Source organism: Hyperolius riggenbachi, chromosome 9, assembly GCF_040937935.1.
Source record: "Hyperolius riggenbachi isolate aHypRig1 chromosome 9, aHypRig1.pri, whole genome shotgun sequence".
NCBI lineage: Eukaryota > Metazoa > Chordata > Amphibia > Anura > Hyperoliidae > Hyperolius > Hyperolius riggenbachi.
The window spans coordinates 51,879,072-51,904,239 of record NC_090654.1 but is presented as its reverse complement, the minus strand read 5'-3'; the positions used below and the strand labels follow the sequence as shown (position 1 = coordinate 51,904,239).

The 25,168-nt window shown below is 44.3% G+C and overlaps 1 protein-coding gene across 2 annotated transcripts in view; it reads left to right on the top strand.

The window, feature by feature from the left end:
• Positions 1 to 2,663, top strand: part of ABTB1 (ankyrin repeat and BTB domain containing 1) — a 96,690-nt gene extending 94,027 nt beyond the window's left edge. For both annotated transcript variants that reach the window (XM_068251532.1, XM_068251534.1), the window contains one exon: positions 78 to 2,663. In XM_068251532.1, the coding sequence (XP_068107633.1) occupies positions 78 to 284 (207 nt within the window). In that variant the 3' untranslated portion in view covers positions 285 to 2,663. The remainder of the gene's footprint in view (positions 1 to 77) is intronic.
• Positions 2,664 to 25,168: the final 22,505 nt, after the last annotated feature.

The window sequence follows — 25,168 nt, the reverse complement described above, 5'->3', positions numbered from 1 at the left end:
TTACAGCCAATCGCGCCTGTGTCGGTTCCTTCAGTCGCAGGGCCCAGTATCATTCTATTTCCCCTTTCTCTCTGCAGCTGGTTGATTCCGAGGAATTTGCTGCTGCCGTACGAGAGGATGCTGCCGCAGTGGAAGAGCGACAAGAGACTGACTCCATTCCGTTGGTGGACGACATTCGCTTCCACATAACCAGCAATGTGCAAACCTACAGCGCCATTGAGGAGGCCAACCAGCGGCTAGACGCTCTGGAGACGCTATTGGGGAGCCTGGGCCTGGAGTGCTGAGCAATAATGACAAATGTGATACCTATATGGTGCCTGGTAGTATAGAGTAACTGAGTAATCTGACAGTCCAGCAGTTGTGGAAAGCTGGCATATATAGTGTCACAACAGCTGGAGGGTCAGAAGCTTCTTTAAGCACACTTGACTCTGAAGTCTCTTTTTTTTTTTTTTTTTTCTCTGGTTTTTGTCATAAAAACCTCTGAAGCATAAATGCCCCACTTAAATCGCTGCATCCCCGGCGACAGATGAATGATTTATTGCACTGAAATAGCCCTGCAAAGCTCCGAGGCTCACAGGGCTTCACTTCCTTGAAGGGGCTGAGCTTTAGGCTGTAGCTCTGCCTCCTCTGCAGTCAATCTCTGCGGATCACCGCCTCTCCCCGCCCCTCTGTCTTCTTTCACTGAGAGGGGTGGGGAGGAGGCGGAGATCCATGGAGATTGATTGCGGAGAGGCAGAGCTACAGCCTAAAGCTCAGCCTCTCCAGGAAGAGAAGCCCTGCGTGTCAGGGCAGCATAATCTACAACCTGCAAAGTCGTAGAACTTTGCAGGTCAATTACTCTGTAATAAATCACCCTGCTGCCGTGGGGATGTGGCAATTTAACTGGGGCATTCATGCTTAAGAGGATTTTATGACAAAAAACAGAAAAAAAAGAGACTTCAGAGTTTCTTTAACATGCTGCATTTTTAGGTAGTGGAAGTCTAAATACATCCTAGCCTGTGCTGTGTAGCCATTGCTTTCGCCTGTGCAGCAGTATGGAAGCATGGGCGTGGTCACATGACAGAGTAGCAGTGTGCCAATCAGTGGAGTGCAGGTAGTTTCTGAGGATGCTTGGATGCTGGTATCTATCGAAGATTACACATCTTTCTTCCTTTTTTTGAACAAACAGGTGTGCTTTAAAGAAGGGTTAAATTGATGTCTATTGCAACTAGGGATGGTCAATGATATGCAAATACTTTCGCGTTGATGCAGAATTATGCAAATTTATGCAGCTTGAACATGAACCAATCAGATCCTGCTGAGGTAAAATTCGATTGGTCCATTTTCAAGTTGCATACATTTCCGTACAGAATTTGCATAATCCTGCATCAACTCAAAATTATTTTGCATCTCATTAACCATCCCTAGTTGCAACATCTTCCATCCATTTTAAAGGGCAGCTCCAAACGATCTTCTAAATAAGCTATGCAAAGGCAAATAGGCGTTCTAGAAAATCCTACAAATTTAGTATATTGTGGATGCCAGATTTGTAACGTCCCATCCATCCTGCAGGCTGCACAGTGTACAGAGAGTGACACGACTAATGCGGCCACCCCAAGGTCCATGTTACACAAGAGACCAAGTTACTTCCGCTAGTCGCAGCCACTAAGATACTAACCGGCCGCCACTGATGTTATGTAACGCAGTTGCTAAGGGCTGTGATGCAGTAGAATTGTAGTGGTGTAACGTAATTGTTAGACAATTCTAAGGACAACAGCTAAGCATTATAGTAGCCGCAGCTGAGTCTTCTACATGATGCGGACCTTGGGGTGTATCTTCCTTCCGCTCCTCTCTATATGGCTACCGACCTATTCCATGTGCTGTGTGGCTTTACATTGTAGAGGGTGACATTATAAAGCTGCCCTTTCTTATCCCTTCTCTCCCCCATACTTCTCCTTTATTCTCCTCCGTTTTTCAGACTTCCATGATGGTGCACTTCCTCCTCCCTCTTCTTCCCCTCCCTCTCCTTCACCCGCCCTCTTCTTCCTCCTCTTCTTTTTTACCTCCCTCTTCCCCCCCCCCCCCCTCCTCTTCTTCCCTACCTCTCCTATTTCCCCTCCCTCTTCATCTCCCACTTCTTCTTCCCCCTCCCTCTCCTATACCCTTCCTCTTCTCTTCTATCTCCTCTTCTCCCCCTCCCTCTATTTCTTCCTTCCCGCTCGCTGTCTCTTTCTCATGATTTGCCTTCTTTGCGCCCTCTCTGGATCTTCCTCCCCTTCTCTTCTCCCCACCCCACTATTAGATCTCAGTGCAGGGTGTAGCTACTATCTGCCCCCCTTCCAATGCTTTGCCAGGCTCGTGGCTACTTGACATCCGGTAATATTTTAGCCTGTTATACAAGCTGCCTGCAGTTTTTTTTTTTGTGTGTGTGTGTGTAAATAGTGTTGTATATTCCTGTCTGGAGCTGTTCTTTAGATTGGCTTCTAGGTACCGATAACTGATCAAGGATATTTTAGGAGAAAAGAACTGTGGTTAGTTATGGCAACAGTCATTTTTTCCCAATCAGTTACTTTCTTTTTTTTCCACAGAACCAATCACAGCATGAATTTGGTTGCTCTGGGCAACAGACCCTTTCATGGTTTCTCTTTTTTTCTTTCATTTCTTCATGTCTAATGCTGCATACACACTTGAGATAAAAGTCTCTGGAAAAGGCAAGATCACAGACCAATCATACCCCCTTCCATGTAGTATGAGAGCCATACCTACACAATCTATTCTATTGAGCTGCACTCCCCATCAGATAAAATCTTTGCAAGATGCTGCACACAAAGATGCCCGTACACATTCAAAAGATCAGTATCTGCAAAAGATCTCTTCCTGCAATAGATCCATTCCTTCAAAATGCATTCATAGTCTATGAGATCTGCAGATCATCATACACACCTTGTTTAGCAGGCAATCATTTGCAGATCATCTGCAGATCAGATCCACCAGGATGGATTTTCAGATCTGCAGATGATTGCCAGATATGCAGATGAAGTCTGTTAAACAAGGTGTGTATGATGATCTGCATATCTCATAGACTATGAATGCATTTTGAAGGAATGGATCTATTGCAGGAAGAGATCTTTTGCAGATAATGATATTTTGAATGTGTACGGGCATCTTTGTGTGCAGCATCTTGCAAAGATTTTATCTGATGGGGAGTGCAGCTCCATAGAATAGACTGTGTAGAGTATGGCTCTCATACTACATGGAATGGGGTAAAATTGGTCTGTGATCTTGCCTTTTCCAGAGACTTTTATCTCAAGTGTGTATGCAGCATTAGCCTTCCACTGCGGTCTTCCTAATCATGTGCTGACAGTGACCGAACAATAGCTTCGGAATATGAACATTCAAAGACAATTGTGATAAAATATTTTCCTATACTTGAAAGCTCTGGCCTGATAGGTTGGGTCACCTAGAGCCGCTGACGTGTTTCTGAGTTCTGATGTTTTGTGGCTGTGCTGTGTGGTATTTGCTTTTACTCTTCTATCTCTGCTGCCTTTTATTATTGCAAAAGTCACACAGGAAGTGCGCCTCTGCTTAGAACACTCCCCTGGGACAAGTCTGCCGAGGGGGACCGGACATGAAACCAGCCAGTTCACTAAGCACAAGCCTTATGAGATATCTCTCAATATCTGGCCTTAAAGGACAACTGACCTGAGAGGGATATGGAGGCGGCCATATTTGTTTCCTTCTAAAAAAGGGGGAAAAAAAAGAAAAATGCACATTGCTTCGCTAGTCCTGCTGATCCTCTGCCTCTAATACTTTTTGCCATAGACCCTGAGGGCCCTTTTCCACTAGCAATCACAATCACAAACGCTTGCGATTGCGATTTTTCATTAATTCTGTTATGCTATTGCGATTTGTGATTTTCATTTGCATTGCATTATCATTGTAAAAATCGCTCCAGCAAGCGATTGCGATTTGCGATTAGCGATTTCCAAATCGAATCTCTGTAGTGGAAAATACTTCTCGTGATTTCTATGATAAAGTAACAACTCTAGCGATTTAAAAATCACTAGCGATTTGCGATTTTGCGATTCAGCAATCACAATCGCTCTAGTGGAAAAGGGCCCTGAACAAGAATGCCGATCAGGTGCTCTGACTCAAGTCTGACTGGATTAGCTGCATGCTTGTTTCAGGTGTGTGATTCAGGCACTACTGCAGAGAAATAGATCAGCAGGACTGCTGGGCAAATGGTTTTGTTTAAAGCAGTAAGATCAGCCATACTATGCCAGGGAAAAAAAAACACTTAGGCCTGGTGCACACCAGAGGAGGTTTCAAAAGCTCTTCCCAATGTAATGCTATTGGGTTTTTTACAAAACCGCATTGCTCCAGTGTGCACAGACACATAGGATAACTTTAGCAGCAGATTTAAAAACTCAAAACGCTCAGAAAAACTCCTCTGGTGTGCACCAGGCCATATATAAGTAGATAAATTCTTGATCTACTTACATAACACATGTATTATACTGTCCACGTTTTGATTTCAGTGAATGTTATATAGTAAATGATGAGAATTCTGTTCCTGGTGGGGGCCATGTCTTTTGCCCACAGTCAAGGCTAACTCGTGATGTAATTTCTGCCCTTTACTTTTTTTCTTGTCTCCTCCAATCGCTGAGTCGCCTCAGCCTTGCTTGTAAACACAAGTGAGTAGGGGATTAGGTTTCAGATAAGCAGCTGGCAGGGAAATAAAGGAAAGAGGCGGAATACATTATAGATAAAAAGAACCCCCAGCATGCAAATCTTTGGCACCCATTACTAAAGGGCCAGTGCTCCTAAGGTATGTGATAACTCCAAATCATAACAGCAGAAAAAGTTTTGAATGCAGGATTAGCATCTTTATCACTTAATACACTCAGACCAGTTACTGTTAAAATTTGATTTTTATGGTGACTATACCGCTTTAAATGGAATTAAATATGGCAGCCTCCATATCCCTCTCAGGTCAGTTGTCCTTTAAGTCTAGTCCTGTATTGGATGGCTGCGCATCCAGTTAGTAGAGATGTCTCATGAGATGCTATTCATTCCAACTCTACATGCCAGTTTATTGCAGACCATATGCAGATTGGAATTAGACCAATAAAAAGTTCAAAGTCAACAGGAAAGTGCGTTTTATTGGTCCAATTCCAAACCACATAATATTTGTATTAGATTTGCATGCAAGTTAGATATCTCATTGATATCCCTAGTAACTAGCATGCAATACTTATAAAGTTACTTTTAAAGTCAACTGGTGTTCTTTCATCCACCTGACCTGGTTATTTTCATTATGTTTCTTGGGTTAAAGCAGACCTGAACTTTGAACTTCTTCTCTGCTATAAAATATGCGCAGTAGCATATTCGCCTATAAAAAATTTTTTTTGTTACAGCTGATACAATGGCTGCAATAACTGCAGTTAGTCTTCTTCCTGCTTTCATGGAAATAGTCAGTGTTAACATCCTGTGTTTACTAATTAGCTGTTCTGCTGTGGCAGAGGAGATTCCTGAGCTGACACAGCTGAGAGATCAAATTACAATGGTGATTAGTCACAGATGAGGGGGTAATTAGACAGGCTAAACTCTTTAAATACAGAGAGTGCATTTCTCTCTGTTTTCCTTCTATCCTGTGCAAGCGTTCAGGTCCACTTTAACCACTTAAGTACCAGCAGTCACTGCCCCCTTAAGGACCAGAGACTGCTGGTACAATAACAACGGAATCCCGACTGATACCGATGAATCGCTGCACTTACCCGCCAATACCGGCGCACGTCGGGAACCTGGTCCACCCACTCTGCTGACTATGACAGCAGAGTTCTTGTGAGCCGGTCAGGAGCCGCTTTCATTGGCTCCTGGCCCTGTCTTTCAATGTAAGCCAATGGGAGCTGCTTACATTGAAAGACAGGGCCAGGAGCCAATGAAATCAGCTCCTGACCCGCTACCATCAGAGGCAGGCAGAGGAAGTGAGCTGCGGCGAGAGACGTCGGGATTCAGTGGCAGGAGCGACGGAAATGGCGGATGTGCGCAGCGGCTGCTAATTGAAATCTAAGCCCTGCCAGCCAGGTGACCACTAAAACGTAGATTTCTATTAGCTTGGTACTAAAGTAGTTAATGTCTCTTTTTGTTGTTCTTAGTGCCGTATATGCAGTTCTCTGAGATGAGCCCTGTAGGAAGATCATCTATGCACATCCTTCTCCTTCTATTCGCTTATGCCTACATGAAAAGATTTGAAGCTAAAATATTGTCTGACCATTATACAGGTTATACAGATCTTTTTGGCTTCTGTAGTATACTGGCTGTATGCTTGTTCCAAGAGTCTGAGCACCTGATCTTCCAGAAAGTAGCGTGCTTTCACGTGAAGCCTGTCCAGGTGGCTTCGATTTCCCTCACTCCAAAGAACGTGAAGGGATCGGATTATGGAAGGTGCCATTGCTGGTTTACTTTCAAAAGTCCTACTTGATTTGCTGATCTGCTGTGCATGGTTTTGGATTGTCGTCCCCAGAGCAAATGCAGATCAGGTGTTCTGACTTAAGTCTGTCACCACTGGCTGCGGGCGTGTAACTTGGAAACTGCAGAAATCAATAAAATCAGGCAACTGCGTGTGTATGGCCCAGTGCACACCAAAAACATCTAGCAGATCTGCAAAACGCTAGAGGTTTTTGAAGCAGATTTCAGAGCAATTCTAGGCCTGTTTTTTCTAAACATACCTAGCGGTTTTGGAGCGTTTTTGTGTAGCAGATTACAAATATTGTTGCAGTAAAGCTGTTACTGAACAGCTTCTGTAACAAAAACGCCTGGAAAACAGCTCTGATCTAGCGTTTTTCAGAGCTGGTTTCCACTTTCTTATACTTTAACATTGAGGCAGAAACTCCTCAGAAATCTCAAAAAATGCTGCAGCCCCCGAGTTTGCGTTTGTGGAAAAAACGAACCGCTCTGGTGTGCACCTTCCCATTCACGTTCATTAGCCAAGCGGTTTTCCCCCTGCAAGCATTTTTACGCTCTAGAACCGCTCTGGTGTGCACCAGCCCTTTGTAAGCGACCCCCCTCAAAATTTGGCCTCAAAATTTCCTCTCATAATAGGTTTTCATTAAAGTGGACCCAAACTTTTACACAGCACACAAAGTATTCCCCCCCCCCCCCCCCCCAAAGTTGGTGGATAGCCAGATCAAACTATCTTAGCAGCTGTGAATAGACTGCAGGAGAGCTCTACTTAGGCTGCTCTCTATAGTAAATACTGAGGCCCTCAGTAAGTTTCACCGCCCTTTGCAAAAGTGAAAAGAAGTTACACTTTGGGGTTTTTTTGGATTTAAATAAATTGCAATCAAGTTTTTTTTTTAACCCCTTAAGGTTATCATGCTGTGGTTAATCTTTTAACAGAGCAGAGATGAAGTTCTGAGTTTACTTCCACTTTAATCCTCATAATGGGTATTTCCGGAGTATGCATATCAAGCGATGTTGGAATCGCACATAGTCCTCATCACACGTGTTGTACATTTTACTCATCTTTGGTATCAGAGGCAGATGTTGTGTTTGCTTGGCCAGTGGTAGTTCTAACACAACTATCTCCTTGCTGCTAAACATAAGGGCTGGAATCCACTAGAGCACTTTTCAGAGCATTTAGGGAGCGCTTAAAAACGCTAGCGATTTCCAAAAACGCTCAGCTAATGTTAACGGATGTGCCAACTTCCACTGGAGCGTTTGCGATTCCAAAAATCGCAAGCGCAGGACATACAGCATTTTGTTAGCGTTTGCACTTCAATGTAAAGTATATCATCACTGGAGTAATTGCTCATCAAAACTTGCACGAAGCGATTTTGCTAGCGTATTAAAGTTACTGTACACTGTAACAAAATTAAAAATAAATGAAAGACCCAATCAGACTTTAAAGGGAACCAGAGAGGACGAAGAAAAGCTTGTATACATACCTGGGGCTTCCTCCAGCCCCATACGCCTGGATCGCTCCCACGCCGCCGTCCTCCACTTGCTGGAACCGCCGGTACCGGGTCCCGTCATTGCCGCAAGTCGGCCGGCGGACGCGGCCAATTCTCCGCATCACAGGGGGCTCCCTCCATACAGGTACGCGTGCGGCTGCCTACTGCGCAGCCGCATGCGTACGGGTATGGAGGGAGCCCCTGTGATGCGGACAATTGGCCGCGTCCGCCGGAAATGACGGGCCCGGTACCGGCGGATCCAGGAAGTGGAGGATGGCGGCGTGGGAGCGATTCAGGCTTATGGGGCTGGAGGAAGCCCCTGGTATGTATACAATCTTTTTTCTATTTCAACGTAGCATTCCTCTCTGGTTCCCTTTAAAACGCCAATCGCTACACAACCGCTGGCAAATTGATTACACTTTCTAAAATCGCTCCCTAAAAGGCTCATGAAATCGCGTACAAACTGCTCATACAAAACTCTAGCGATTGCAACTAGCGATAGCGTTTTGTAGTGGGTTCCAGGCCTGAGGGTGTGTCAGTATAGATGCAAATTCTGTGCCGGTCGGCATTGGCCAATCAAATGCATTTCTGGCCCAAGCCTAAATGGCAACTGCATACAAAGTGTAAAGGTGGCCACACACCATACAATTTTTTAAATATCTGTTCAATTGAAGAATTGCAATCAATTTTTCTGACTGATTGTAACATTTCAAAAATCTGACCAATGTACCACACACCTAGGTTCAATTTTTCCCCAATTATGATAAAAATAATTGGAAACTCTGAGAAAATTGCTAGGGTGTGTATATTAATAAATTGACAATCCAACACACACCATACAATTTTTAGAAAGATTGAAGAAAAATATCTGGCATTCCGGATTGAAAAAATCTGATCGGATTTCCCGTTTTCTTCGATTTTTATCGGTCGAATGAAAAAGCTTTCGATTTTTTTCGGGAGATACAATCGTTTTTATCGAATTGCCGTAAAATCGGATCATTTTATTGTATCGTGTGTGTGTGGCCACCTTAAGGTTGCATTCAGACTGGAATTATTACCACCTCACTGATCATCTCTGTTTGTCCGTTTCCTAATTTATGAAAAGACTCTGGTCTGGATCACAAATATGTAAAGTAAAAATGTGTAGATAAAATGAGTGATCGTCTTTTCCAGCTCTTTGCTGGGGGCAGCAGACACTAATACCTCCACAGCAGACCCTGGGTTAGTGGTAATGAATAGTTTTTTTTTGTTTCTGAAATAGTTGAACTGGGCTTCTTAAAGGGCACCTGAGATTAGAGGGATATGGAGGCTGACGTGTATTTCTTTTTAAACAATGCACATTGACTAGCTGTACTGCTGAGCATCTGTATCTAGTACAGTTAGCCATGGACCCTGAACAAGCATGCCGTTTAGAGATAACTGACTGAAGTCTACTGCAACCAAAGAGCAGCAGGACAGCCAGGCAACTGGTATTGTTTGTCATTCACCATATCACTCTCAGTGTAGGCATACTTTAAAGACCTATAGCAAAATTTTGCTTTATAGGCAATATTTAAAGGGGCATTGTAGTAAGAGGGATATGGAGGCTGGCATATTTATTTCTTTTTAAAGGATACCCGAACTGACATGTGACATGATGAAGATAGATGTGTATGTACAGTGCCTAGCACACAAATAACTAGGCTCTGTTCCTTTTTTTCTTTCTCTGCCTGAAAGAGTTAAATATCAGGTATGTAAGTGGCTGACTCAGTCCTGACTCAGACAGGAAGTGACTACAGTGTGACCCTTTTTAAGGCTGTCACACGGCTGTCCCCAGTGCAGCGCTGCTGCTGATCGCAGTGCTGCACAGCACAGTGTAAATAGACGGCGATCATGCCGTCTAACAGTCTCCTGAGCGGCAATAGCCGCCCGGAGACTGAAGGCGGAGCTCCGCCCCCCAAGCAGGAGATGCGCGCGCAATCTTCATTAGCTGGCCCCAGGACTTTACGCCAATCGGCGTTAGGCGGTCCTGGGGCTGCCGCCGCGGCCACGCCCATTGGCGTGACGCGGGCGGCAAGAGGTTAAAACATTTCTTTGTTACAGCTGATACAAATCTGCACTGTTTTTATTTCCTGATTCATGGAAGCAGGCATATTAACATTCTGTGCGTTCAAAAGAGCTTATCTGCCATCTCTGCCTTGGCAGTCACCTGACACAGGGGAGATGTCAAATTACAACTTGCAAAGGAGATTCCTGAGTTGACAGTTGGAGAGAGAAAATTACAGTTGTGATAAAGTCACAGATGAGGTGGGAATTACACAGGCGTTTGCATGTGTTTTTATATGTCTTTTTTTCTTTAAAAAAAAAAGTTTGATGTATTTCCGCTTCCTGTTGACTTCCTAGTGATTTGCATAAAACGCACATGCGTTTTGTATATGCAAACCGCAAATGCATTAAAATGCACGCTAAACGCAAGTAAAACGCATATGCAGCAAAACGCTACGTTTCTCACACTGCCGAGTGTGCACCCAGCCTTAAAGGGACACTTAAGTCAAACAAAAAAAATGAGTTTTACTCACCTAGGGCTTCCAATAGCCCCCTGCAGCTGTCTGGTGCCCTCGCCGTCTCCTTCAGATCCTCCTGGCCCCACCGGCAGCCACTTCCTGTTTCGGTGACAGGAGCTGACAGGCTGGGGACGCGAGTGATTCTTCGCGTTCCCAGACACATTAGCACCCTCTATGCTGCTATATGGTATATGATATATGCTATAGCAGCATAGATGGCGCTATTGTGGCCAGGAACGCGAAGAATCACTCGCGTCCCCAGCCTGTCAGCTCCTGTCACCGAAACAGGAAGTGGCTGCCGGCGGGGCCAGGAGGATCGGAGGGAGACAGCGAGGGCACCGGACAGCTGCAGGGGGCTATTGGAAGCCCCAGGTGAGTAAGGGCTGGTTCAGACGGGCGTTTTTGTGGCGTTTAACGCAGCGTTTCAGACGCAGCGTTTTTTCTGATCTACTGCCATCCCATGCAAGTGAATGGGAGCGTTTAGAGCTGGCTTTTGCAGGCTTTCATGAAAGCCTGGCAGTAGATCACAGCGTTGCGTCTAGTCTCAAAAGCAACATGCTGCTTTCAGAGGCGGTAAACGCGAGGAAACAATAGCAGAGACCAGAACTGCTAGCCTTGAACGCTTTTCAAAAGCCTTCAAAAGCTAGCTTTTAAACGCTGGCGTTTGAACGCAATGCCAAGCAAAAGCTCAGCAGACGCCCGTGTGAACCAGCCCTAAAACTCATTTATTTATTTTTTTTACTTAAGTGTCCCTTTAAAGAGAATCTGTATTGTTAAAATCGCACAAAAGTAAACATACCAGTGTGTTAGGGGACATCTCCTATTACCCTCTGTCACAATTTCGCCGCTCCCCGCCGCATTAAAAGTGGTTAAAAACAGTTTTAAAAAGTTTGTTTATAAACAAACAAAATGGCCACCAAAACAGGAAGTAGGTTGATGTACAGTATGTCCACACATAGAAAATACATCCATACACAAGCAGGCTGTATACTCCCTTCCTTTTGAATCTCAAGAGATCATTTGAGTGTTTCTTTCCCCCTGCATCTCATGAATTGAAGTTTCAGGCTGCTCTTTTCTTCCTGCAAACAGCTTTGCCCTTGTCTGTAATTCTTCAGTATGTGAAAGCCCAGCCAGCTCCGAGGAAGATTTATCCAGCTTGTAAAAGATAAGAGAGAAGCTGCTCTAATCTAAATAACACACAGGCAGTGTGCAGAGAGGGGCCTGGAAGGGGGAGTTCATAGCAGAACCACAACACTGAAAAACTTGGCAGCCTTCCAGACACAGGCTGACAAGTCTGACAAGAGAAAGATACAGTGTTTTATTACAGAGACAGTGATAGTATAAAGTGCTGCAGTAAGCCAGAACACATTAGAATAGCTTTTGGAACTTGTAGGATGATAGAGACTCCGTAACAAAAATTGCATCCTGTTTTTTAAGGATGGTCAATAATATGCAAATCCAAGTTGATGCAGGATTATGTACATTTTGTAGGCAAATTTATACAGCTCCAAAATGGACCAATCGAGTCTCAACAGTTTACTTCGGTCCATTTTTAAGCCACGTATACTGTATTTACATACAGAACTTGCATAATCCTGCATCAATTTGGAATTATTTGCATCTCATTGACCATCCCTAGTAACAATTCCATGTCTCACAAATGGGTCCCAGCTTCTACCGAGTCTCGCACAGGATATTCAGACATACAGAGCAGTGTGGGGCACTTCAGCAGGTCACATGACCACATTAACTACTTGGTTGTTACACATGCTGACAATATATGACTTCTGTAGGAATTTATTTAAAAACATGATATATCCGCCACTTGTTTGTGTGCATTCATTTCTCTGCTTTCATTAGAGTATTACTATGTTTATTGAAAAACTTTATTGTTAAATTTTTAGCACAGGAGATGTTTTGTTGGGTGACCAGAAACCTGGCCACCTTCAGCTTTGTGTTTGCATCCTATTGGCCTTCATCAAACTGCTCGAAAAGATACTCTAATGCTTCATACACACTTGAGATAACAGTCTTTGGAAAATGAAAGATCACAGACCAATGTTACCCCATTCCATGAAGTATGAGAGCCATACCTACACAGTCTATTCTATGGAGCTGCACTCCCCAACAAATAAAATCTTTGCAGGATGCTGCACACACAGATGCCCGTACACACTCAAAAGATCATTATCTGCAAAAGATCTGTTCCTGCAAAATGCATTATAGTCTATGAGATCTGCAGATCATCATACACACTTGGTTTAACAGACTTCATCTGCATATCTGGCAATCATCTGCAGATCTGAAAATCCACCCTGTTGAATCTGATCTGCAGATGATCTGCAGATGATTGTCTGTTAAACCAAGTGTGTATGATGATCTGCAGATCTCATAGACTATAATGCATTTTGCATGGAATGGATCTTTTGCAGGAACAGATCTTTTGCAGATAATGATCTTTTGAGTGTGTACGGGCATCTGTGTGTGCAGCATCCTGCAAAGATTTCTATCTGATGGGGAGTTCAGCTCCATAGAATAGACTGTGTAGGTGTGGCTCTCATACTACATGGAAGGGGGTAAAATTGGTCTGTGATCTTTCATTTTCCAAAGACTTTTATCTCAAGTGTGTATGAAGCATAAGCAGAGCTCGTTCACACTAGAGGTGCTCTTTCATTTTTTTTAACCGCTGACTATTTTTCAAAATCGCCCTGAAAGCGCTTACACCATGCTTTCCTATGCGCTAACTCAGATTGGGGCGTTCCGTTCGCTTTATGTTCTGAAAAGCGCTGCATGGACCATTTTCGAGGCGATTTGGTGATAATGGGAGGTATAGGAAAAGTGCAAAGCGCTAGAAATAGCGATTTATTTATTTTTTCCAGCGATTTCGTGTGCGTTTTTTTTCTTTTTCCCTGGCAGTTTAAATGTGAAGCTATTCCAGGATTTTTAGGTCCTTTTTCACCTTAAAAAATGAGGCCAAGGACACTTAGAAATCACAAAACACCCCAAAAAGCGCATTCCAAAACTCTTACCAAAAACACCCAATGAACAGAAATTGCAAGGAATCGCATAAAAAGTCAATGCCCAACGCTAACCCGATTGGAACGCAATGTGAACAAGGCCTAAAGGTTGGCCACACACCATACAATAAAATGATCTCATTGTTTGGTAATTTGATTTAAAAAAAAAAAAAAAAAAGATTGGTTGTCCCAGAAAGTTGAAAGCTTTTTTTTTTATTTTCATTCCTTCAATTTTTATCAAATAAAACTGGGAAATTGATCAGGAAAATCTAACACTCCCGATTTTTTTTTTTATTTATTTATTTTTTATTATTTTTTTTTTTTTTATGAAAATTGAATGGTGTTGGGTAGATTGTCTATTACTTGATGTACAGACCCAAGCAATTTTTTCTGAGTTTTCAATCATTCTTTTTTTTTTCCTAATCGGGGAACATTGTAACATTTAAAAAATCTGACCAATGTACCACACACCTATGTTCAATCAGAAAAATTGATTGCAATTTTTGAATTGAAATGCTATTTAAAAAAAAAATATTTGATTTGTGGCCACCTTTAGGCTAGGTTCACAGTGGTCAGTTGCATAAAGCGCACATTATGAGTGTGTTTTTTTATATATATATATATATATATATATAACGGACATTAAAAAATAAATATTAATAAACAAACATCCCCGGGGGGGGGGGGGGGGGAGAGAAAGCTCTGTTGGTGGGGAGAACAGGGGGATGGGCAATCACTTGTGTGCTGTGTTGTGCAGCCCTGCTTAAAGCTGCAGTGGCCAATTTTACAAAAAAAAAAGGCCTGGTCTTTAGGGGGTTTAAAACTGTGGTCCTCAAGTGGTTAAACCAAATACATTTCAGTTCCTGAATTTCCAGAAAGGTAAAATTTCACCTCCTTGAAACCCTAGCAACAACACTCTCTAGGATACAGATTGCGACCTTTGTTGCACAAAACATCCCCAAGTCCCCATCTTCCAGCATAAATAATGTAATTTTATAGCATTTTGTGTTGGGGAATAGACTGCAGTTGTTTTTTGCCTATAGAACCAGACTAAGACCTAAAATAATGTTTACAGTTGCTATATACCGCCCTCATTCATCCGAAGGAAAGAAAAGCTGCACTTTACTGTCCTCCCCCATTGCCAGCTACGCCCACTTATGTGTCATTCTGCGTAATTCGCACGTGCAGGCTCAGTGATGTCACCGTGCATGATGAAGAGGTGAAACAATACCTGTATCTCACATGTAAAAAGCATTAACATATGAACTTTAAAGGGAGCCCGAGGTGAGTGGGATATGGAGGGTGCCATATTTATTTCCTTTTAAACAATGTACATTTCCTGGCTGTCCTGCTGATCCTCTGCCTCTATGGGTGCATACACACATCAGACCATAGTCTTTGGAAAATGAAAGATCAGACCAATCTTACCACCCTTCCATGTAGTATGAGAGCCATACTCTACACAGTCTATTCTATGGAGCTGAACTCCCCATCAGATAGAAATCTTTGCAAGATGCTGTACACATTCATCAGTATCTGCAAAAGATCAGTTCCTGAAAAAAATCCAAAAAGTTCTTGCAAAATGCATTCATAGTCTATGATATCTGCAGATCATCATACACACCTTGTTTAACGGACATTCATCCGCAGAGCAGATCCACCAGGATGGATCTTCAGATCTGCAGATGATTGCCTGATCTGAAGATGAATGTCTGTTAAACAAGGTGTGTGGGCTGGTGCACACCGAGCGGCTTTTTCAGTGTTTCTGCAGCTGCTTGCGACTGCGGATACGCTTGGTCAATGTATCTCAATGGGGTGGTGCACACCAGAGTGGGAGGCGTTTTGCAGAAACGCATACTCCCTGGGATGAGGCATTTTTTGGATTGCGGATGCGTTTCTGCCTCAATGTTAAGTATAGGAAAAACACAAACCGCTCTGAAAAACGCCTGTTCTGCCGGCGGTTATGTTACAGTAGCTGTTCAGTAACAGCTTTACTGTAACTATATGAAATCTACTACACCAAAACCGCAAAACGCTAGCTGAAACGCTACAGAAAAAGAAAAAGCGTTTCAAAATCTGCTAGCATTTTGCGGATCTGCTAGCGGGTTTTGGTGTGCACCAGGCCTCTATGAGGATCTGCAGATATCATAGACTATGAATGCATTTTGCAGGAACAGATCTTTTGAAGATACTGATCTGTTGCATGTGTACAGCATCTGTGTGTGCAGCATTTTGCTAAGATTTCTGTCTGATGGGGAGTTCAGCTCAATAGAATAGACTGTGTAGGTATGGCTCTCATACTACATGGAATGAGGTAAAATTGGTCTGTGATCTTTCATTCTCCAAAGACTATGGTCTGATGTGTGTATGCACCTTAATACTTTTAGCCGTAGACCCTGAACAAGCATGCAGCAGATCAGGTGTTTCTGACATTGTCAGATCTGACAAGATTTGCTGCATGCTTGTTTCTGGTGTTATGCAGACACTACTGCAGCCAAAAAGATCAGCAGGATGCCAGGCAACTGGTATTGTTTAAAAGGAAATAAATATGGCAGCTTCCATATGTCTTTGGTTCCATTTAGAAAAAAGCTACCCTGAAATGTTTGCATTGGTGTAAATATTTATTTTAATTGTATTAGATCCTATGCAATTGCAGAAACTATTAGCCAGCCAATAGACCAAATGAACATTAAACTATTAAAAATCTTTACAATTGCCTACATGACTTGTCTTGCTCCTGCATTCACTCTGAAAGCCTCTGTCCACAACACATCCCTCTCCATTCTGCTCCAGAGGTAGGAGTGGGTGTGGCAGCCAATCATCCCCCCCACCCATATACATCTGCAGGAGGGAGGGGGAGTGGCGGTGCAAGTCACGCTCCATCATGGAAGATGCTAAGAAAGGGCTGAGACGCACCAGAAACGCTAGAGGTTTCAAAAGCTCTTCCCAATGTAATGCTATGGTTTTTTTTTTTTTTTACAATACCTCCCTCATTGCTCCAGTGTGCATAGACACATAGGATAACATTAGCAGGACGTTTCAAAAACTCAAAACGCTCAGGGCTCGTTTTCACTCGCAAATCCGTATTCGTCCACTGGATGCGGATTCGCACATGTAATGCAAGTGGATGGGCCTGTTTCCACTGTAGCATTGTTGTGGTGCGTTTTTCTTCAGCGGTGAAAAAACGCACAAAAGAGAATTCGCCTGCGAGTGGAATGCATGCGAATCGTCGCTAATGTATTTAATAGGGAAATTGCCTGCGGCTTTGGTATGCGAATTTTCATGCGAATTCGCATGGAAATCAATGGAAATGCACACTGGCACTGCCATGGTTAAATTCGCATACAGCGTCTTTCATGCGAATTTGCACGAAAATTTACATACACCCGCATGCGAGATTTGCATCTGCATGCGAATTTTTACCGTGGCGAATCGCACCGCACAAGTGGAAACGGGCCCTCAGAAAAACTCCTCTGGTGTGCACCAGGCCAAAGGCTGCTTTGTAGGATGCATAAAACTTTTGTGAAAATTTGAAAATGCAAAGAGCACTTTTCATTTTGTACTGTATTGCCTTTGTGACACCATTGCTAACTGCTAAACAGAGAAATATGGAGTGGTGAGTTTGTGTGTTTTTTTTTTTTTTTTTTTTGATGTGTAAAAATTCTGTGGTGCAAAAATAAAAGTATGCTATCCCAAGAGAGCTCTATGCACTTTTTATTGTTGAGCCTCTGCTTTTTGTGAGAAATGTAATTTCTGTTTAACAGCCAATTTAGTTAGAGGCTTGCTCCAGAGTGCTTCAGGCCAATTTATTTTTTTATTACATTTATTATTTACATTTTTATTTATTACATCTCCTTGCTAATAATTGGTACTGCTGTAATGTGTATTTGTGGCCACTTGTCACTAGGGGGCATTGTGAGACAATAAGAGGACTTCTGCTTTCAGTTTCTATATTTTCTGCTAGTAGAGAGAGATCAAAGCATTTCAAGAATTTACAGCACAACGAGTTCTGCTAACTGAGATAAGTGCACTGCTTTTGACTTCAAAACTGCTAATGGGTTAAAGAGGCACTGTAGTGACATTTAGTAGAATGTAGAAAATTATTCAGGATGCCCACTTTAACATTAATTATCCTGATTTCAGCATCAGAAACACTTCCTTTAGCTCTATATTGCTCTATAATTGTATGTAGCCCCACCCTCCCAGTGATGTCACAGCCTTGGCTGAATGGGGAATTCTTCTCCCAAAGCATTCTGGGAGACCAGGCATTATTTTTACTGGTTTCGGAACTCTCAGTAACCAAACATTCTTGCAGTGTTGCACCTTGCTAGCGGCAAAAATGTGGCCATTTCAGATACATTTCAGTAATTAAATTGGGGTGAGAAAAGATTTTACAATTGGCAAACACTGTCACAATAATCTATAAATAAATAGCGTAATGAATAAAATTGCTTATCTACAATATTTTCACTACAGTTCCTCTGTGTTGAAATGCTGCTCTTGCACTGCATGAGGTTGGCTGACGTCGAATGCTAAAGTTGCTGATGGAAAGTTGTGGCGAAGCAGACTTGACGGTCACGACTGTTGAAATGAAACAAGTGTAAAGCGGTGGGAGGGGCAGAATAAACACTACATGTTTTCAATGCAACCAAATACCAGAATTGCATAACCTGACTTTTCTTAGTATCGTCTAACATGCTTGATGGACATGAACCAGCTGAACCTGCAGAGTCTCGCCACACGCTATTACTGTGGTCTCAGGCATCGAAACTCTATGCATGGGCGACTGTTTGGGCCAAGTGCTGTACGGGAGGGAGAGGGATGACTGGCATAGTCCATGAGGGTAAGGCCTCATTCGTCCGCTTTCAGCTGACGTTTTGTGCTTTGCCGATTGCTGGTGATCAGTTAAGCGCTGCAGCACAAGTAATCCTATGGGATTACCCGCATTGTGGCGCCATTGTTATTTCCACCAAACGCAATCACACTGCATGCAGCATATTCCCAGGAACAGGAAGTACATTTGATTCTAACTCCAAACTGCATACAATTTTTATGCATGCCAAGGTTTTTAGCATCTCATTGAGCATTTATTCCTACAAGATAAGACCATTACTAGTGTTAAGGCGCGTACACACGCCGGATTCCTGCAAACGGGTCATCAGACTTGCCCGCGGGGCGGCCGTTCTAGCGACGGTTTCCCTGTGTGTACAGTCTGTCGGCAGGCTAAAATGTGTATAGTACCTCAGCGCAAAAAAGGGGTGTGGAACTTGCCCCGGGCTATGCAAGCCCACTCGAGATGTAAGCAGATGACAGTACAGTACCTTAATAGAGGTTACATCTAGCTGCCCAAATACTTGCTGTAATCCCGATCTCTGTATTTCAAGTAATCCCGATATCACAGCGGCGGGGGATAAGAGCTAGCTCGCTCTACTACTTCCTGTTTCCGGTCCGGCAAACCCTACTGCCAGTAGGGTGCGTGCTGCACTGCAATGTAGTTCCGTGCGCCAATAAAATCGCACCGGACAGCCTAGAAAAGAAATAGGCAACATATAGTGCAGAGAGTAGCGTAATGAGTGGCCACCGCTTAGGAATCACTAGAAGCAGAGCTTGTTTATTGCACGTAATAAAAAACGTAGACTCCTCTCCCGACTCGCGTTTTGGCTATATGCCTTCCTCAGGGGGTGAGGCTGGTTAGCCACTTAGCGGATCTGTCAAAACCAGCATTATCAGCCTGCCGACAGACTGTACACACAGGAAAACTGTTGCTAGGACGCGACCCGTCATTTGAATAAATCAGACGCGTGTACGCGCCTTTAGACCAGGCAAGTGTCTTCTCTTTCCAGAAGGCTACCTTAAAGGGGTTCTGTGGGGGTTCGGTAAGGATAAAAAAACGCCACTTACCTGGGGCTTCTATCAGCCCCCTGTAGCAGTAATGTCCTTCTCTGATCAGCTGTTCCTCGCCACAGGCCCCGGGCATTATTCGTCTGGCATCGCCGAATAATGTGCACTGGCGTTCGCTTCCTTGGAAGCTTACTGCGCAGGCGCAGTACGAGGTTTTCTTTACTGCGCCTGCGCAGTAAGCTTCCGATGACGAGGGTGGGAGCGAGCAGGCCGCAGCCGCAATTGGACGGTGTGACACGCTAGACCGGGGCCGGCGGCGGGGAACAGCGGATCGGAGGACGACGGCGTGGGAAATTACTGCTACTGGTTAAATAGAAGCCTCAGGTAAGTGGCGATTTTTATCCTTAGGTTCCCCCACAGAACCCCTTTAAGGCCTCTTTTCCACAAGCAGTTAATATGCAGTGTATTGCCTCTCAAACTCTCACAACTGCTTGCTGCTGCCTAGTAACTGCTCACTGCAGCCTGGCAACCGCTTGCTGAGCACACCGTTCAACTGCCCATGGAAATGGGCCCTAAGTCTCCTCCACATCCTGTTTCATGCTGCAAGGAATACATCTAATATTGTGATGTCAGATTTTGAGAGAACATTTTGCGGGTGCCGAGGCCCCTGTGGGTATCCGAGGGTACTGCAGGTTTATTGATGACCTATTTTTTGGGTGGTAAGGTGGAGTTGTGCCGGTTTTTCAGTGCAGTTAATGAAAAACTTGAGACAATTAAATTCAAAATGGATTATAGTGCCCATTCTTTGCATTTTCTTGATGTAGAGGTGAGAAAGAAAATTGGGCATTTTGAGACTGACTTGCACAGGAAAAAAACTGACAAAAATGCCTATCTAATGGCCAGTAGTTGTCATCCGAGGCCATTAATGGGCTCCCTGAGGGTCTGTTCACATCTAAAACCACAAAATGCCGGCGTTTTGCAGGAGTGATTTTCCCGCGATTGACACGGAAAAATCATTGGACACTGCAACGGTTTTGGAGCTTTCGCGATTAGCGGTGCTATGCATGCTAATCTCAATTGCTAAACGCGAATCGCTGACAAACTGCTGCATGTAACACGTTTTGCGGTTGACGCTAACTGCAAACGCGGCAGTAAGAACACTGCCATGTGTTACATGTTGTAGCGGTTTTTAAAAAAAAACGCTAGCGGTTTGCCTTGAGCGGGAATCGCGCCATTCCCGCTCAAGTGAGAACGGGCCCTATGTCAGAGCTACATCCTCCAGTGAACTGTGCTGGAGGCAGGCATGGCTCCTAACACAAGACTTCATAAAACGAGGCCATAGTGAGAAGAGATGTGAGGAAATAGCAGCAGAGGTGGGAGGGATGGTACGGGACACACAGAGTGTACAACTGAGAAAAACCGGATCATGCATCTGAGGTTAATTTTGTTACCACTTTTTGCAGAGAGTCTTTGGTACTCCGAGAGAGGATTTTGAAATTCTGGCTGGTGAGGCTGATCCTCAACTGTCTGTGTGTGTAGGATTCCACCCAGATTCGTTTATAGAAAGGGTAAGTCCATCAGGGACCATTTGATCCGTGCTGACATTGGGAGATCTAGAGGGCCCACACAAAGGTTTTTGGGACCACCAAGGGTGGGACCTTCCCTTGTTTACATTGCCAGCACTGCAATAGTATCAGGGGTTCAGAGAGCAACCATCCATGTCAGGGCACCCCAGTACCCCTTAAAGATTACGCCACATGTTTCACAAAAGGGGTGGTATACTGTATAAAATGCCGCTGTGGACTAGCCTATGTGGGCCAGACTGAGAGACATCAAGTTGAGATTGACTTAGCATAGGAGTAATATACACAACCCCAATAAATCTAAAAGTGGGAAAGAGGAAATCAATCGGGAGCCCCCTTTAGCACGGCACTTTAGGGAGTTTAACCATAGTGTGACTCGGGTAAGATGGCTGGTCCTGGAGGTAGTGCAGTTCCCTGAGGGAGTAGACAGTAAAACTATTCTACTTAGACGTAAAGCATGGTGGATGGAGAAGCTGGGGACTCCGTCACCTCATGGCCTGAATGAAGACTTCAGTCTCAGATGTTTCCTGTGAATGTTTTTGTTGCTCTCTAGCCCTTTAAGGGTGTATATATGTTTAAGCCCCCCAATGTCTTGGGTGTGTGGTGTGTTAATCTGTTCTTATACATTTCATTGTGATGTCATCAGATGATTCAAGCTCTTGAGAAAGGGCCTCTGCCCGAAACGTTGTGCTGTTTGTGTGCTATATCACCGCTTGTATATGGAATAAAGAATTGTTGATTCCACTTTGAAGGGTCGAGTCCTATGTGGATGGTGCGATTGATTATTCCATGGACTTCCTAAATCCCATGCTGCACTTATCCTGCAATCCCACCTCCCCAAGCTGAAGTTCTTAGAAGTCATAGGAAGACAGGCAGGTTGGGGCAAACTAGGCCCCTATCTGCTAACGGGCCCAACAACAGCCACAATGAAAATCACTAGGCCCCAAAGTGGAGGCTAAACACCCGTACTCGCTATGTAATCTGGCAAATGCTGTTAGCGACAACAGGCGTCATGGCGGATGAGATCCTTAAGATCCTCTGACTCTGCAGGAAGTACAGCAAACACTTAATTTCCTGTTCACGCCTGTCACACATACCCGGCGGCAGGAGGATGGATCGGGGAACGCTCGTTGTCAATGGACATCACTCGATCCATCTTCCTGCATCGCTACGGTTCAGCTAATGGAATGGAATAATGATCTTGGTTGGTTTTCCGTTTAGGCGACATTTCTTTCAGAATTTTGGAGAAATGAGGCCTATTTCTTCTCCCCCCTAGTTTCGGCTGGGATAATCAGCGTGATCTCATCACGGTTAATAGTAGCTGCAAGCCCCTCAACCCACTCCTGCACTCCCAACCCCGGCCTTATTAATTCATTACGAAACAAACTCTCTAGGTAACGGCTTTTCCTATTCCGCATAATCTGCTATTTAAATGCCCACAGGATACGCTTTTTTTCGCTCTCTTCTTCCAAGGACGATGCGGTTAACGTAACATCTTCATTAAAATAAATTCAGTATGTTAATGTTTAAAAGCAGAAAAAAAGGGAAAAAAATGTTTACGAAACTGTCACCAGCTCTGCAGTTTTTCTCAGTCCTTGGCGAACGGTCTGCGGGATAATTAGCACGCCGAGCGCCAGGCTATTTTTAAAGGCTCGGTGAGGCTCCCCGCGGTTCTGATGCGCTGCGTTCAAGCCTGTTTTGCTGTTTGACATTCCTGCAGAAGAAATCACATATTTCAGTCACCGCCGCGACAGAAGTGTGATGACGCTGCGCAAGAACAAACCGCGGATTTGCATGAAGGGGGATTCGCTGTGAAGTCTCCTGCAGTGTGTGATGGGAGATGATTGCAATCAATTAAAATAAGGTGATGGTGTGGAGGTTATTCATAATCGGGTAATTTGGCCGTGTAGCCAGACTGGTATATTAACCTTCCTGGCGGTTCTGCGGCTGTGTGGCCGCGTGAGGTTTTTTTAAGCCTAATTTTTTTTTTATCATGTAGCTAGCCTAGCGCTAGCTACATGATTCTCCCCTCCCTGCGGCCTCCTTCCCACCCCTCCGATCGTCGCCGGTGATCAAGCCCATCCAGAAATCCCGTTCTAAACAGGATTTCCTTCAGGGCTCCCCCCGTTGCCATGGCGACGAACAGAGTGACGTCGCAGGGAGTCCCGATCCACCCCATAGCGCAGCCTGGCGCCGATTGGCCAGCCTGCGCAAGGGGTATGCGAGGGGGGGCCTGTATCGCGGCGGGTAGTGGCGCATCGGCGGCGATCGACCCGAACACGCAGCAAGCATAGTGCTAGCTGCGTGTTTAAAAAAAAAAATTATGAAAATCTGCCCAGCAGGGCCTGAGAAATCCTCCTCGGCAGCTTACCCTGAGCTCAGCTCGGGGTTACCACTAAGGAGGTTAAAGGATACCCGAGGTGACATGTGACATGATGATAGACGTGTATGTACAGTGCCTAGCACACAAAGAGCTAGGCTGTGTTCCTTTTTTCTTCTTTCTCTGCCTGAAAGAGTTAAAGATCAGGAATGGAAGTGACCATTTTTGTCGGGGTCAGACTATGGCCAAACCAGGGGTCAGGAACCTTTTTGGCTGAGAGCCATAAACGCACCTTGTGCACAGGTAAACTTATGCTTCATACACACTTGAGATAAAAGTCTTTGGAAAATAAAAGATCACAGACCAATCTTACCACCCTTCATGTAGTATGAGAGCCATACCTACACAGTCTATTCTATGGAGCTGCACTCCCCATCAGATGCTGTACACACACAAAAGATCAGTATCTGCAAAAGATCTGTTCCTGCAAAAGATCCATTCCAGCAAAATGCATTCATAGTCCATGAGATCTGCAGATCCTCATACACACTTGGTTTAACAGACAATCATCTGCAGATCAAATCCACCAGGATGGATCTTCAGCTCTGCAGATGATTGCCAGATATGCAGATGAAGCTTCCAGCACCGGTCCTATGCCACTTGGTGGGCCCGGACTACACACCGGTATCCCCCATGCTTGCAGTGCCTTTCCGGCACTGCAATGTATCTAGTTCCGGCTACTTTATTGTAGCCGGAACTGATACATGCATCCGGCGCAACTTGTGGCCAGCGCAGAGACCCGTACGGTCTCTTTGCGGCCCCCGGACCCCCGGACACTTGCGGACTCGAACCGCAAGTGTGAACGGGGCTTTAGTTCATCCCTTTTGTAAAACATTAAAGTCACTGTATAGTATTGCAGCCTTCTTGATAGGCTGATGTCAGGTCTCTGTTAAAGTACCTGGCGAGGAGTCTCTTTACCGAACGACGTCGGCTGTATCCATATAAAGCTTCCCCTGGTAATTTTGGCTCTGACAACTGAGCGCTGTGTATTTTCAGCCAGAGCTGTCAGCGTCTCTCCCAGCAGCTGAATTGTATGCTTTTGACAACTATTTGTTTTTCACTTTCTTTAAACCTCGCTCAAGAAAGACCCCCACTAGTGCCAAAACCTCCCCTCACCTTCATAAATAAATATTTTATTATTTAGTAGTTATCTAGCGCATTTCCGCAGCACTGTACAGAGTATATATTGTCACTTAACTGTCCCTCAGAGGGGCTCACAATCTAATCCCTACCATAGTCCTATGTCTATGTATGTATCGTGTAGTGTATGTATCATAATCTAGGACCAATTTAGGGGGAAGCCAATTAACTTATCTGTATGTTTTTGGGATGTGGGAGGAAAACTGAGTGCCTGGAGGAAACCCACGCAGACACAGGGACAACATATAAACTCCTTGCAGATGTTGCCCTGGCTTGGGATTCAACTGGGGACCCAGCGCTGCAAAGCGAGAGCGCTGTCCACTACGCCACCCTGCATAACCTACCTCAAGTACAAAATATAATCCCTTCCCCCACTCGCCACTAACATGAGCACACCCCCAGTGCAAAGCACTATGCACTATGCCCCCCCTCCCCTTTCCCTCTTTAAAATGTAGCATAGGCCTTCCTGGTGTCACATACTATGCCGGCACAAACCCAACCCCCCATACATCCCAACTTTAAAATGAGAAAGAGGGACACTGTGAAGACACCAAAGCCGTACCCCCGTGACATCCCTACTCATACATTTAAAAAAAATAGTAAGTATACGTGGGCAAAATACATATGTTCATAACTGAGACCACACCAGTCCTTTCTACAATCCCTATTTTTCCTTCATATTAGCATCTATAATGGACAATATATCCATTTTGACAACAGTAACACATTT